Source organism: Ricinus communis, chromosome 8, assembly GCF_019578655.1.
Source record: "Ricinus communis isolate WT05 ecotype wild-type chromosome 8, ASM1957865v1, whole genome shotgun sequence".
NCBI lineage: Eukaryota > Viridiplantae > Streptophyta > Magnoliopsida > Malpighiales > Euphorbiaceae > Ricinus > Ricinus communis.
In genome coordinates this window covers 16,482,511-16,497,475 of record NC_063263.1, presented here as the reverse complement: position 1 = coordinate 16,497,475, position 14,965 = coordinate 16,482,511, and the positions used below count along the sequence as shown (strand labels likewise).

General features: G+C 31.3%; 4 protein-coding genes across 4 annotated transcripts; all 4 read right to left on the bottom strand.

Annotated features, from left to right (window-relative positions):
* Positions 1 to 1,901: 1,901 nt before the first annotated feature.
* LOC8279886 (fasciclin-like arabinogalactan protein 12) lies at positions 1,902 to 2,900 on the bottom strand. The gene has a single exon (XM_002532554.4). It carries the CDS (start codon positions 2,839 to 2,841, stop codon positions 2,101 to 2,103), a length of 741 nt encoding a protein of 246 aa, XP_002532600.2. The 5' UTR covers positions 2,842 to 2,900; the 3' UTR covers positions 1,902 to 2,100.
* A 2,373-nt stretch (positions 2,901 to 5,273) lies between these two features.
* On the bottom strand, positions 5,274 to 6,698 carry LOC8279887 (fasciclin-like arabinogalactan protein 12). Its single transcript, XM_025159717.2, has one exon. It carries the CDS (start codon positions 6,223 to 6,225, stop codon positions 5,452 to 5,454), a length of 774 nt encoding a protein of 257 aa, XP_025015485.1. The 5' UTR covers positions 6,226 to 6,698; the 3' UTR covers positions 5,274 to 5,451.
* Positions 6,699 to 10,356: 3,658 nt separating this feature from the next.
* On the bottom strand, positions 10,357 to 11,765 carry LOC8279889 (fasciclin-like arabinogalactan protein 12). Its single transcript, XM_002532557.3, has one exon. The coding sequence runs from the start codon at positions 11,398 to 11,400 to the stop codon at positions 10,597 to 10,599; it is 804 nt and encodes a 267-aa protein (XP_002532603.2). The 5' UTR covers positions 11,401 to 11,765; the 3' UTR covers positions 10,357 to 10,596.
* Positions 11,766 to 13,473: 1,708 nt separating this feature from the next.
* Positions 13,474 to 14,927, bottom strand: LOC8279890 (fasciclin-like arabinogalactan protein 12). Its single transcript, XM_002532558.4, has one exon. It carries the CDS (start codon positions 14,582 to 14,584, stop codon positions 13,769 to 13,771), a length of 816 nt encoding a protein of 271 aa, XP_002532604.1. The 5' UTR covers positions 14,585 to 14,927; the 3' UTR covers positions 13,474 to 13,768.
* Between the last annotated feature and the right edge of the window lie 38 nt (positions 14,928 to 14,965).

Sequence of the window (14,965 nt, the reverse complement as noted above, 5' to 3'; positions counted from 1 at the left end):
ATTATTTTTGTTATGCATATTGAAAATTTTATAATTCATATAAACATTCATCATCTATAAACATAATATTCATTAATTTGTTAATAGATATTTGTAATTAACAAAAATCATATTTATTAATTCATTCAAACATATATATATAATGTCAACATAACGTAACGTAAATCGTCCTTACACAGTTAGTAAACAAAAAAAGAAATTAAGTTAAAATTATACTACAAATATTTATATAGTAGTACACATATATTTTTTACAAAATTAAGTTAATAAACAATCAAGATTTAATGTTTGCACAATAAATATTTAACACATGTTTAATAAAAATAAATTAATAAACATCTAGTACAAACTTAATGAATATAATTTTTTTTTAAATACACATCAATATCTGACGCGCGTCAGCATCTTATACATATATATATCTAGATTAGATAACATAGCTTTATGAACTGAGTCCCATATTGTAATTTACCTACTAAATTAGCATACTATATAAAATTCTACATAAATTAGCATATTTCTATTATGATCCACAACTTAATTGTTATACAATACCTAAATATATCCCAACTCGCATAAATCTTTGTTATTAATCAATTGCCAACCATCCATTCTTTTTGGTAACTGTTTGTGCACTATCATCTACAACTGTTTCTTAGGGCCAATCAAGATTTAACAATTAGAAATTTAGCCTCTAATTGTTTAAGGGGATCATTAAGATCTCCAATGTTCTAAGAGCATGTCATTTCCCCTAGTCAGAGGATTATGACTAATTCTCTGGGACCTTTTCTCCCCCTATTACTCAAACGATAACACTAGAAGGTTCGAGTCTAGTAGCTTAATGTACAAATGATGTGCTTGATTTAGACCAATCTTTAACCACATGAGAAAATGTAATTATTATATAATGGCCAGAATCCGACATATAATACCACTGCCAAAAGAGAAGAAAAATGAAAAACCTTTTCCCCTGAAGATTGATGTGGAGATTTTATTCTTTTTCTCTGAACTGAAAGAGAGAGAGAGAGAGAGAGAGATAGTAAGAGAGAGAGAGAGAGAGATAGTAACTGTACAAATTATCCCTTTTTCAGCGTTCTATTCTTTTTTACTTTAATAAATACAGTGCATATTTTTTCATGAAATGTTGGCTTTAGAATTACTGTTTTATTAACTCAAAAATTGTAAAACACTTTCGCATTATCACTTTATTTAATTGAGATTCGTAAAATTTATAGATTCAACTAAATATAATATAAATATTATATCAATAAAATTTATTTTATTGGTCATAAATAATATATATTGGTGATATATTTATAAGAATATTTTTATCTTTTAATGCATACAAGTTCTATAAGTAATATATAAAAACTGTAAAATTATTAACATATATTATATAAGTATATGTATTACCTTTACATATCATTGCCTTTATATTTATTTCATTTTATTCTTTAAAGAAATGTGGAATCACTTATTTACTCTTGTTTTAATGGTTTTTTAATTTTTTTTATCAAATATCTTAATATCTTTTCTATTGTCATTTTATGTTTTTTACTTTTTTTTATAGATATTATAAAATTTATTATACCTATTTTAATATAATGATAAAATAAAAAAATAATATTACATTAAATACATAAAAGTTACAAATAATTAAAAAAAATTTAATTTAAAGAAAAGACAATTAGTATAGAATAAGAGAATTACAAATCCGGTGCATCAAATGGTGCATTAGACAAGTGCCATATAGAAAGCAATGATCATTGACCTTAAATGTACATAATGGGTTGACCATGTAAAAAGCAATAATGATCGACCTTATATGTACATTATCAACCCATTAACACTGAAATAATACAAAAGAATAGAAATAATTATAAAAAAAAAACACAAAAGAATAGAAATTAACTTTAAAGATTTAATCTTAACCCACAAAAATTTAAGGATTTAATTAATAACAATACATATGACGATTCTTGAAAAACACTCACCATCTTCCCATCACCACCATCCCAATCCAATTGATTTAATTAAGAAAAATCATACACAATTGACCTCACAACCCACCTTACATGATATACAGCATCAACAAAATTGTCACAATGAAAACGTCACAGCAACTATACCAATCACCCCAAATAACACCAAATTATAATCCGTTGCCAAACTCACTGCGCCAGATTTATCCTTTTTAACATCACTGTCGTCATCATCATCGTTAGCAGCAGCACTCTCCTCTTTAGTCTTTGTTACTGCTGGTGCTGGGGCGGCTGCCGGAGGCTGAGTAGTAAATATATCCAACGGAAGCAACACTTTATCGACCTTATATATAGCAAGATGACCATCTGTGTATACGGTGTCGGATATAGTAGTATTAGTAAGCCCTGTAGTTATATTCACTAAATTACCATTTGTGGTGACATTAAACTGGAACCGATTGCCTGATCCAGCATGTGTTCTCAAAGGGTTAGTGACAGTATCGAATTGGGTAGCTGGGATAAATGTTGGGACGATATGAAACTGAGCCAACTCGACCTTTTCTTGTCTGCTAAGAGTACGTGTCTTTAGGCTTGCAAATGCAGCATCACTAGGTGCGAAGATTGTCAAGCCATTGTTTGTATTGCCAAGCTGAGAATTCAAGTTGCTATCTAACTGGGTAGTCTTCAAGAGACGGATAAAGACCTTGAACTCGCCGGCCTTTTTCAAGATCTTGATAACATTAGTAGGACCTCGAGGCGAAGGAGCAGGAGCAGGTGATTGAGCTAGAGATATGATGCACTGAATGAGAAAGAAGAAGATAAAAAGTGACAATGAAAAGGGACAATTTTGTTGCTTCATCTTTGCAGTGACACATTTGTTGGTAGTGTGAAGAGGGTTTTTATTATGGTTTGGGGATGATGAATTAGGTATAATGTTCATATAAGTTGGTACAAACGGTGGTTAGCGACTTAATTTTAATTCAGCAAAACAAAAAAGAAAAGTAAGAAAAGGAGTAAATCAGTGGGGAGAGATGTAATAGCAACTAGTTTGCTTAGAGTAGCAGCAATAAAAAGTGTGAAGGATTTTAAAATGTGAGGGTTACCATAATTGACAAAATTTTCAATGATACTCTTACAAATCTTACCAACATGCTCGCCTTTGTGAAAAACTTTCAATGATCACATGCCAATACGTATGGGAGTTTTAGAATATGATTGAACAAGCAATTGAATCAGTAGATATGATGGATCCAACGCCACAATTAATCCTTTACATTATGATTAATTTAAGAATTTTCTTTCTCATTTGTATAAACACAAGTACAAACATTTGATTACGTGGGTCTTTGATCTTCTTTTGTGGTTATCATTTTATTAGGACATTTTATACTTTGATCACTCAGTTGGAGATTTGATTCTTTTCTTTTTTTTCTGTCTAAGAAATTATCCAATGTTCAATTTACTTTTTTTCTTTGTCATGTTCAGCTTGTGCTTGTTGGATTAGTAAAATCGAACCATCAAAATGTACTAACCTACCAGGTAGTTTAGATGATGAACTTTTGTTTTGAGCAACATGGGGCTAGATATAATTTTGAACTTCATGATATTTATGCTATTATTTCGAATTTTCATGATGTTATTCAATTGAAAGTGAAGTTACATTGCACTGTCTAGCTAGCCCTGGTAACCACGTGGTGGTAAGATTTCACCATTATAATGAAGATGGCAGTCTACTTTTCACATGCGGTCACTGGTCAGGGCAGGTTTTCGTTTTGTCTTCAAGAAAAAAAATAATATTAAGAAATAAAAAGGGGTCCCAGGCTGCCTGCCTGCCAAATGCCAATTTCTTGAGTTTACTGCTAAAACATCATCCATTAAGTAAACCTTTAATGGCCCATCTTCAATTATTTTGGTACTCTTAAAAGTCACACCACACTAGCAAAGTAATTCCATGAAGCAACTAAAATATGGGCCTTTTTGCCAATTATTCATTTCAGTTCACTAGCTAATAATACCAAGTAGCAAAATACATGGGCCTGCTAAAATATCATAAAGATATCCTTCATATTCTAATCATTTAGCCTTACAAATAAAATTTTAAAATTTTGGTCTTTGGGCCTTCTCTAAAGAAAAAAAGGAAAAATAACATAAGTAATCTTCTTTGTTTTTTTTTTATCAAATTTATGATTTTTTTTTTATTTTCACTATATTAAAATATTAAAAAAAATGATTTTTAACAATTTTTTTTAATTATGATTTTTATTATTTTTAGTTGTTTTTGAAAAAGCAATCTAAAAACAACTAAAAAAATAAGAAAAAAAATAACTAAAAGACAACTACATTATATATTAAAAAAATTAAAAAAATAGTATATTTTAAGAAAAATATTACACAGTGAAAATGATATTTTTTATTAATTTTAAAATATTATTAAAAATTTTCCAATAAAAACTAAGATCTAAAGTGTGAAATTGAATTTTTTTTTTCTTTTTGTGATTTTTTGTCTTTGCTTCATGTATATGCTTACCTACCATTAAAAATTTAGATCTTCTATAGGATTAAACTTTAGATGCATGTCTCATAGTTCAGCTTTTTTAGATGTTACCTGCATTTTGTTTGAAAATAAAAGATATTGCCCGTATTAAAATTTTGTATGGCTAAAGAAACCAAATCAGTGGGTTTGCCTTGCAAGCACTAGTTTGCCAAGAATAAGTGTTTTCTTTATCTGAAAATTGTAATAGAAATTAAAATGATGAATTTCACCCAAATATTCCATTTGAAACTGATTTTCATAGCATCCTTTCCTGAGAAAAACAAAAGGACCTTTTTCTATTTTCTGGCAAAAAGCAAAGAAGACTTGTTATAGTACTTTGGAGATCACATCTAATAAGTATTATTCCACTTACATTCAAAATTATCAACTAAAAGGAGTATCATAAATCATTTACATTGTAATATATGTTATAGTATTGAAGAAAATCAAACAAGGTGGCCTCTTCTGCGACCATGAAATAGCTAATACAAAATATAATATATATACTCTATCAATCAAATTATTGGAATTTATCAAACAAATAACTGAAATCTAAGCTGTCTATAAAGTGAGAACACTTTTAAAATGAATGTCAACTTATGTATATTAATGTTAAATTCTTTTGATAAATAGTTTTAGGACCGTACCATATAAATAGTGTGACTTTAATGGAAGTAGAGGGAATAATTTATTTGGATTTTTATCTTATTTTTCTTGTTATAGTTCTTAAAGTGAACAAAAGAAATCTTAGAAGAGGAAAAAGAAATAGAATCTGAAAATTTCCAATTCAATCTTAATCACAAAACAGTAGTGGTGACATATATATATATAAGAAATTATTTCAAAACAACTCACCTTGTTGCTGATAAACACTGCTCAATGCGACCCCCCAAAAATCATATAAAGAACCATAGAAGAAAACAGACACTTTTGGTGTCATAAACAAAAGATTACAGCAAAAATGCCAACTCCAAGTACCACAGAATTGTATTGCAAAACAGACCTGATTGCACCAGAAGCCTCTTTAGCAATTTCAGGACTCTCTGCTGATGCATTGGCTGCCGCTGCCGGCGCTGCAGCAGGTGGAAAGAGGTATTTAGGGAGTAGAACCTTGTCAATCTCATAGACAACAACTGTTCTATTATCACTGTATACAGTGTTAGCAATACTTGTTTCTGTAAGTCCTGTACTTATATTTACTGAACTATCAGTTGTTGTTATAGTCATTGGATATCGACTATCTGACCCTGCCAACGTTTTTATCGGATTACTCAGAGTTTGGAAATCAGAAGTTGAGAGAAATCTCGGTAATATATGAAACTGAACAAATGCAACCTTTTCTTTGTCATTTAAAGAGCTGAGAGCGCTTTCTCTAAGATTCGAAAAGGCAGCATCTGTTGGGGCAAACATGGTTATACCATCACTAGAGCTGTTAAGTTGGGCAGTTAACTGGTAATCAACATGAGTCGCCTTTATAAGCCGAGCAAAGGAGGTGAAATGGCTAGCCTTTAGGAGGACTTGAATGATGTCTGCAGGTTCTGGTGGCGGGGGAGAGCTGTGAGGATGGTGTGGTGGGTGTTTTGCTGGTGCCTGGGCCGGTGACTGTGCTGGAGGTGCTGCTACTGGTGATGGGGCTGGCGGCTGAGAAAGTGTGATGGTACACTGGAGGAAGAGAAAAAGAAGTAACAGTGTGAAAAATGTTGGTTGCATTTTTGGGCAGTGTTGGAGAAGTGAAGCAAGAATGTTAATGCACAATTAAGTGTTTGATATCTGTAAAGAGGGGTTAAGGAGGGTTTTTATGATGGTAGAGAGGAAACGAAATTAGGTGCCATGTGCAATTTTTAGTTACAATATATAATTGGATTGCTAGTAAATAAACAAAGTCATTTTGACATATCTATATGTAAAACGCAAGTGTCTAGCTACAAAGAAAAAAAAAAAAAAACTATAGTTGCTAGTTACCTTGTCTTGCCTCAAAAGGTGGAGGATGTCAATGGAGAAGGGTAAAATGCTGTTGCAGCAAGTCACTAGTTTGCTTTGGAAAGCAGGAAAAAGATGTAAATGATTGTCGAAATGATGTTTGTGAATCATTTAGGACGTATTGCTGTATTACTCGAGAGTGTCTCATATTCATCAGTGACATTTCAGCTGAAGAAAACGCATAATTCGGTTCACTACTTTCAGCTGCCATTTTCCTCAATTGATCAATGGCATTGGCAGCACTTGCTATTTAGTGTTAAATTTTAAATAACATACAAAATTAATACGTGCTTTATTATATAAAACATAAATATTAAATATAAAAATATTATCCAAAAAACATGAATTTTTAAGAGATATATCTAAAAAATATAACTCTTTTAGAAAATAAACTAAAATTATATCTTAATATAATTTTTCGTTCAATCTAAATAAAGTAATATTATTTTCAAACAGTAGTCCTCAAAGCTTGCTGTATCAAAGTGTTGTCGAGGACATATATAGGAAAGCTCTCAATACAGAATTATATTATACACTAAAAATTGTAAACAGCATATTGGATGCTAGTTAACTAGACTTATCTCATTGTATTTTGAAGATTAATATGTGAAGATTTCTGTAATTGAATGTTTATATTTGGATTAGATTTATAAATCTTGAGAAATTATTATGTGTAGTAAATAATATATAAATCTATATATAATTACAAACACATAAATTGGGTTCACTAATTTTGTGTATAGCAGCTTAATCCCATAATTTCTCATGACTTTAAGGGGTTACCTATAAGTGATACATGAAGAGACTCCCTCTAATGTATCACTATCACTTATATAAGTGGAAAAGCCACTTATTAAGATATGTTAGAGTTGTGATGTTACCTTTTACTTTGTGCAAATGATTGAACTTGTTGGGAAGATAGTGAATTAGTGATTGGATTTTATGATATCTAGTAGCAAAATAAAATATTTAATTGTCAAAATATATAGACCTTGAGTCTCTCTCTCTCTCTCTCTCCTTTTTTCTTTTTTCTTTTAAAAGTCCATAAGTTTCTCTTTTTGATATTCGATATTCTTGTTAGGGCCTGATTGGATTGAATTAATAAATGGAGTTATCACTATTAAGTTATTAATTTTATTTGGTAATATTTATGAAAAGACAAAATAATCAGTATACTAATGATTAAATAATAATTGATATAAACAAATATTAAAAGTACAATAAAAATAATTTATTAATAAAGTAAAATTCTTAAATTAATTAATAATAAATAAATTAGACATTTTTCTTACTTTTAGTCTTAAGGTTAATAAAAAGAAAAAAAATAACAAAATACCCATGGTTTTTATTTTTTATAAAAAAGACGGTGTTGAGTTTTTTCATTTTTACTATGTTAAAACTTCAAGAATATGGTTTTGATTTTTCTTCAGTTGTTTTTTGATAAAACAACCAAAAAATAATTAAAGAATAACAAAAAAATAGTTAAAAGACAACCACACCATTTTTCTAAAACAAAGTTAAAAAACAGTGTTTTAAAAAAAAAATTACACACTAAAAATAATATTTTTTATTGATTTTAGAATATTTGTAAAGAATTCTCTATAAAAAATATACTATGAGAAGATAGCTAGTGACTCCTTAAATAGTTAATCGCTAAATTGGTATAATAAATAAAAATAAAGAAGGTTAAATTAGAAAAAATAAATTATCTGCTTTAATGTATATCTCTATTTATACACTAAATCGTTCGATGAGTAATATATATTCATTAGTTTTAAATAATTGAGTTTATATTAATTTTTTAATATCTAAATATAAAAGAACTATATATACATATAGTTCACCTGTTAATTAGGATACATACACCTTTAGTTTCATTGCTTATGGATGTAAATATGGATAATCTATCTCTAACTAGGAGGAAGCTTTTTATGAAATTAAAGGTGATGTTAAAGAAACAGTAAATGAGTTGTGGTCAGGGGTGAAATGTCAAGAATTACTGATCACTTATGTCCTAAACCATTTTAATGAGCAATATTTTACTGAATAACATTGTTCTCTTTATTAAATAATTAAGGAACTGATATTTAATTATTTTTTTAATATATTAAGTATATATATACTGCAATTAGTTGAAGATTCAATGCAACAAGCAGATTGATATCATCACCATATATTTGACAACTGACAGGATTGGCAATTATTCAGGGAAAGCAGTGATAATTACCCCTCTTCAATCTAAATCAAAAAGATCATGCACCAATAAGAAACTTGAACCCAAGTCTAGTGCAGATCATCCAAACTCTTTAATGTCACGAAAGGATCATTACAGCAAATATACCGAAGCCTTGTTGGACTGACACTTTAAAATTTATGGACTTGTCAAAATTTATGAAATTGGAAAAATTGAAAAAATTTGTGATTTAGCAAAATCTATGAAATAGATTTTACAAAATCCTCAAATAACACTGCATTGTAATGCAAAACCAAAGTTGTTAGCACTAGAATCATCCTCAGAAGCAACTATCATCAGGACCTTCCGCTGGCTTTGCCGGAATAGGAGCAAAAGGTTCAAAAGGAAGTAAAATCTTGTCAATCTGATAAATAGCAACTTGATTATCCGTATATATAGCGTTAAGCATTGTTTCCAAGTCCAGTCCTGCAGTTATGTTCACTATATTTCCATTGACCGATATGCTCAGTAGTAAACTTCTACCTGATCCTGCCGATATCATTACAGGATTACATACAGTATCAAACTGGGGACACAGTGGAAACTGTGTTAGCACATGAAACTGTCCGCACCAGCTCCACATTTTCCTTATCTGATAGGCCTAAAAAAGCTTTAAAACTTGGCGTGATGCCGTCGCTTGAGCTTTTAGGTTGAGAGGACAATTGGATATAGGCAAGAGTGGCTTTTATAAAGGTATTGGTGGTCGTCTTGCTTGATGCTTAAAGAGACGATCCAAAGGATGTTATTTCGGTTGGAAGAGAATTGAGTTAGGTGTCATGTGCAATTTTAGTTGCTGAGAACTTGATCAATTATATTTCTTTCTTTCACAAGGTGGAGGGTACCCATGGAGAGAAATATATGATAATATCGCCGCAACTAGCCAATTAGTTCACTTGGAAAAGCAGGGAAAACAGAGGTTTAATTTGAATTTAATGATGTTATGATTGAAATAAGGTTTGTAACAATAAACTTTGAAGCAACTAGATTCTTGTCACTTGTGCTAAGAAAGTACAACATTCTTTGCATTGTTAACAGCAGCTAATATAATCCTTAGAAATGATTTAATTTTAGGACAACAAATAGTGCTCAAGCCATTGGACATATTTCAACAGGTGTTTCTGCCTGAATAGTATTTTACTGGAAGTCATATTTGTTCGTTTCCAAATCAAGTTGCCATGGGGAAGCAAAACAATTTTCATTTTGGTACTCTGGGAATTAGGTGCTGAATACTGCAGTAATCAACCACTAGATTATACTAGCTCAGTGACGAAGAGACAGCCACTAGATTTACTAAATTGGTTTACACCATTTGACTAACCAGACATATTTGTTTGCTAACATGTTATTTTTGCTGATATATTGTCGGCGTGAAATATTTGTTTTTACTATTATTATTATGTATCGTTTTGTTTTGCGAGATAAGCACAGTTTAGTAAATCTAATAATACTATGACGTGAAACAAGCTTCTTCCCTTTTCCTTTTCCTAGTGATTTTATAATGCAAATCAAGAATGTACTGGCAATATATGCATGATTTATTACTTCAATTATAACATCAACGATTAATAATCTAATGGAATGTCAACCCCTATATGAAAGGACTAATGAAAAACAATTTACAAAGAACATCAACACAAAATCTTTTTTTTCTTTTTTTCTTTTTTGATATTCATCACAAAATTCACAAGTTACATGGACGACAAAGAGGAAAGAAATTAGAAAAATGTACAAGAGGAGAACTCCTCAAAATTATTCACAAACTTACTTTACAAGTATACAATGAAAACTACCACCAGCATTCACCTATCCCAAATCAGCAATATCATAGACCATTGAAGAACTCAACCTGATCAATAGTACTGTTTATGTCACAAAGAAAATATTGCAATCCCCATTCCAATTATACCAACAATCACCAATTTATGATGCTGGCTTAGTACTGCGCCAGAAATGTCCTCAGGAACATCAGGAGTCTCTTCTCCTTCATCCGTCTTAGGCTTTGGTGGAGTTGGCGCTGGAGCAGGGGCTTTAGGTGAAAACAGGTCTACAGGAAGCAGAACCTTATCAACCTGATAAATGCCGACCTTTCCGTCTGTGTAGACAATTCCTGAAACATATGTATGGGTAAGTCCTGAACTTACATTCACTAAACTCTCAGTTGTTGTTACGTTGAGGGCAAATCCACTTCCCGATCCTGCCAGTGTTTTTAAGGGATTGCTCACAGTTTGGAACTGGGAAGTTGACAGGAATCTTGGAAGTATATGAAACTGCACTAACTCAATCTTTTGCTGATCGGATAAAGAGTTAAGAGTGCCTGACTTGATGATGGTTGAAAATGCGCCATCTGTTGGAGCAAAGATTGTCACTCCATCACTTGAGTCGTTGAGTTGGGAGAATAATTGGATATCTTCCTGGGTGGTTTTTATGAGTCGGACAAAGAATGTGAAGTGGCCAGCCTTCTGTAGGACTTTGACAACATTGAGAGGGCCTTTTGATGGCTGTACTGGTACCATAACTGGTGCCGGTGCAGTAGCTGCAGGAGGCGGTGGAGGGGCTGCAGCTGGTGCCTTGGCTGGGGCCGGAGAGGCAGCAGGTGACTGGGCTAGGATTTTTGTAAAGTGAAGGAAGAGAACAAGAAGAGAAAATGAGAAGAGAGATTGCTTTTTCATCATTGTAGTGTGTTTTGGGCAGTGATTAAAGCTATTGATAAACGTAATTGCAATTGCTGCTTGAAAGTATTTTTGATGTAGGAAAGTGGAGACAAGGGTAGGTTTTATATACTTTAGAGAATTGGATGAAGTTGGTGGAATGCGCAATTTTAGTTACAGAAACTTGGTTGCTAGTAAGATAAAGGTGGGGTGTCAATGGAGAGATGGAGGGATGATACTACAGCAGCAACTAGATTGCTTGAACAGGCAGGAAAAACCATAGGAGATTTGATTCTGGGACAACTAATAATCCTGAAGCCACTGAATCTGTCAATTCTGACGGGAGTTTCAACCTGAATATGTTGCCACGGCTAATGGCAGTGCTAAAGGTCATTTAAATCCTCAACTGTATTTATCATTGTCTAAAAGTAATTTAAATAGTAAGCCTGTCAAAATGAGCATTATAATTATTTGTAGTATACTTGTCTGCATCGATTAGCATCCGAAATTTGAATTCAATATACAACATTGCGGGGACCATAACCTCGCTTTCTTGTCTTGGCCTCAGAATCAGCCGCCTCATTTGAATGTGTTTAATTGGAAAATCATCAAAGTCATTTATACAGGACTCGATCTCTATATACCATTTCCAGAGGTGATGATATATTACCATTTTATTATTATTCCTCCATTTTGTGTTTCTGATCGTTATTAGCATTTTGGAACCAATCAAAAGCAGAATTTGACCAATTAACGAACCAGTTAGCTAATTGGTTTGTTATTCCAATAGGTTTCTCCCTAAAAGAAAGAAGCAAAGTTCGTTTATTTTGAAAATTTAAAAGTTAAATTAGTATGTTAATTGTTTGAACAAAATGGTGAAAGGAAAAAGTAAATTTGAAAGAAAAACAGTCTTCACTTATTGTTATCAACCACATCACTAAAAGACTCATGCAATAATAATATTTTATTCCATTTTCTTATGTCAATCTTATTTCTAAGATTAATAAGACAGTTGAAATAAAAATGATATAAAAAAAATTAACAATTTATTATTTTTAGAGATAAGAATGATATAGAAAAAAATTAACACTTAAACATTTAAAGATTTATCACTTAGATATTTTGATTTATTTTTTTGCCACTTAAACACTTGAATTAGTATTTTTTTACCATACACTTTCAACCATTCAATAAGTGAACATATATTTAACTCTCATAAAAATTCTTATAATCTTAAAAATTACTTTTTAACCCTTATAATTTTTAAATACATTATAGATATTGTAAAATATCTTTTGACACTTCATCCAATTTTAAAATTTACAATAATATAAAATATTTTTTATAATATTAAATTCAGAGGGCATTGAATTCGAAAGTATTTAAAAGTAAACTCAAATTAAATTAGTTTTTTTAGAATTAATCAAATAAAATTTCTAAATTAAAAGGATGATGGTAGATGTGGTTATCGTAGGTGTGATAACTGTTTGAAAATATATATTTAATTCTTTTAGTAATTTGAAGTATAGAGAATATTATTTTATTATTTTATAAAAAAAATTATTGGAAGTACTTAGTAAGATACTTGAAAACTAAAGTCAAAGAAAATGTATGGCTCGAGTTTGAAAAAAAATGAAAAGCAAATTTAAGTGTTTAAGAGGCAATTAAATAATTATTTAAACGTTTAAGGAGTAAAAGGAAAAGTTAAGAATAGCCAAGTGATAAATCATTAAGAATCAGGTGCCTATATTAATTTGTTAAGGCCATTTTATTTATCTATATGTTATGTCAATAGTTCCTTTCGACGTGACATTATTAAAGGTACGTAATCTTTTCATTATGTTATTTTGCTTTATGATGATATTAAATTTTTAGAAATATGATCGTGTTATTATATAATAATAGAAATAATATATATTTCAAAAATAATAATTATTTAATTAATTATAACTTAAACTATGTAATTAGTTATTATATTTATATGATCATAATTTTTATCCTATTTCATGTCGTAATAATATCCATATAATTGAACATATGATGCACAAATGCCCACCTTATCTTTCAAATTAAATTGTTATGAAAAAGATAATCATGTATATTAATTGCAGAATACATAAAAACAGAAGTTTCTATTTGTATTACAAAATTCACAAAATACATAACTCAACAAGGAAGAAGAAAAAAGAAAACGAAAAAGAAAAAGAAAAGCCCCTCAAAATTATTCACAAGCTTAAGGATACAAATGTGACAGAGAGGGAATAAGAAATGGCAATAATTCAAACCACACTCACCCAGTTGATCACCACCACCGTGCATCCCAACCCACCAAAATCATATACCATTGAAGAATCGAACCTGTTCCATAATACCTCACAAGAATTCTTTTGTGTCACAAAGAAAACATCATACCAACCATACCAATCACTCCTAAAATCACCAGATTGTCATGCACTGCACATCTTAGTATCGCACCAGAAATATCCTTAGGGACCACTGGAGTCTCTGCTGCTTCTTCCTTTTTAGGCTTTAATGGCGCTGGTGCTGGAGCAGGTGGCTTAGGAGCGAAAAGGTCTAAGGGAAGCAGAACCTTATCAACTTGATAAATGCCGACTTTTGCATCTGTGTAGACAATACCTGACACATATGTCCGGGTAAGTCCTGAACTCACATTTACTAAACTCTCACTTGTGGTAACATTGAGGCCGAATCCACTTCCTGATCCTGCCAGTGTTTTAAGAGGATTGCTTACAGTTTGGAACTGGGAAGTTGACAGAAACCTTGGAATTATATGGTACTGCACTAACTCAATCTTTTGTTGATCGGATAAAGAGTTAAGAGTGCCTGATTTGATGATGGTTGAAAATGCCCCATCAGTTGGTGCAAATATTGTTACTCCATCACTCGAGTCATTGAGTTGGGAGAATAACTGGATGTCCTCTTGAGTTGTTTTTATGAGTCGGACAAAGAATGTGAAGTGGCCAGCTTTCTGGAGAACTTTTACAACATTGAGAGGCCCTTTTGATGGCTGTACTGGGACCATAACTGGTGCGGGTGCTGTAGCTGCAGGAGGCGGTGGGGAGGCTGCTTTTGGTGCTTGTGCATGTGCTGGTGCTGGAGCTGCAGCCGGTGACTGAGCCAGGATTTTGGTAAAATGGAGGAAAAGAACAAGTAGAAGAGAACAAGACAAAAGGGACTGTTGCTTCATGCTTGTGGTGTTTTTGGGCTGTGATATATTTCCCTAAATCTAGTAAGAATAATGTACAATGCAATTGCTGCTTGTAAGTGTTTGATGTGGATAAACTGGATGAGGAGGTTCTTATAAAGGATAGGGAAGATGATGAAGTTAGATGTAATGTAAATATTTTGCTACAGAAATTTAGTGGCTAGTACCTTGTGATCTTACTGCAATAGGTGGGGAATCAATTAATGGAGAGAGATGGAGGAGGCCTATTTGACATTGCTAATTAGGACCCAATTTTTGAAACTTCAAATTTTGATTTTTTTTTTCCTTACTTTTACTACTTCTATCTTTTGAATCTATTTTTAGACAAAATATGATTTAAATATTTTTTCAAAACAAAATTCC

What these genes read in the sequence shown, in the direction of transcription:
- LOC8279890 (XM_002532558.4), bottom strand. Translation starts at nt 14,584, where the DNA reads ATGAAGCAACAGTCCCTTTTGTCTTGTTCTCTTCTACTTGTTCTTTTC.
- LOC8279889 (XM_002532557.3), bottom strand. Translation starts at nt 11,400, where the DNA reads ATGATGAAAAAGCAATCTCTCTTCTCATTTTCTCTTCTTGTTCTCTTC.
- LOC8279887 (XM_025159717.2), bottom strand. Translation starts at nt 6,225, where the DNA reads ATGCAACCAACATTTTTCACACTGTTACTTCTTTTTCTCTTCCTCCAG.
- LOC8279886 (XM_002532554.4), bottom strand. Translation starts at nt 2,841, where the DNA reads ATGAAGCAACAAAATTGTCCCTTTTCATTGTCACTTTTTATCTTCTTC.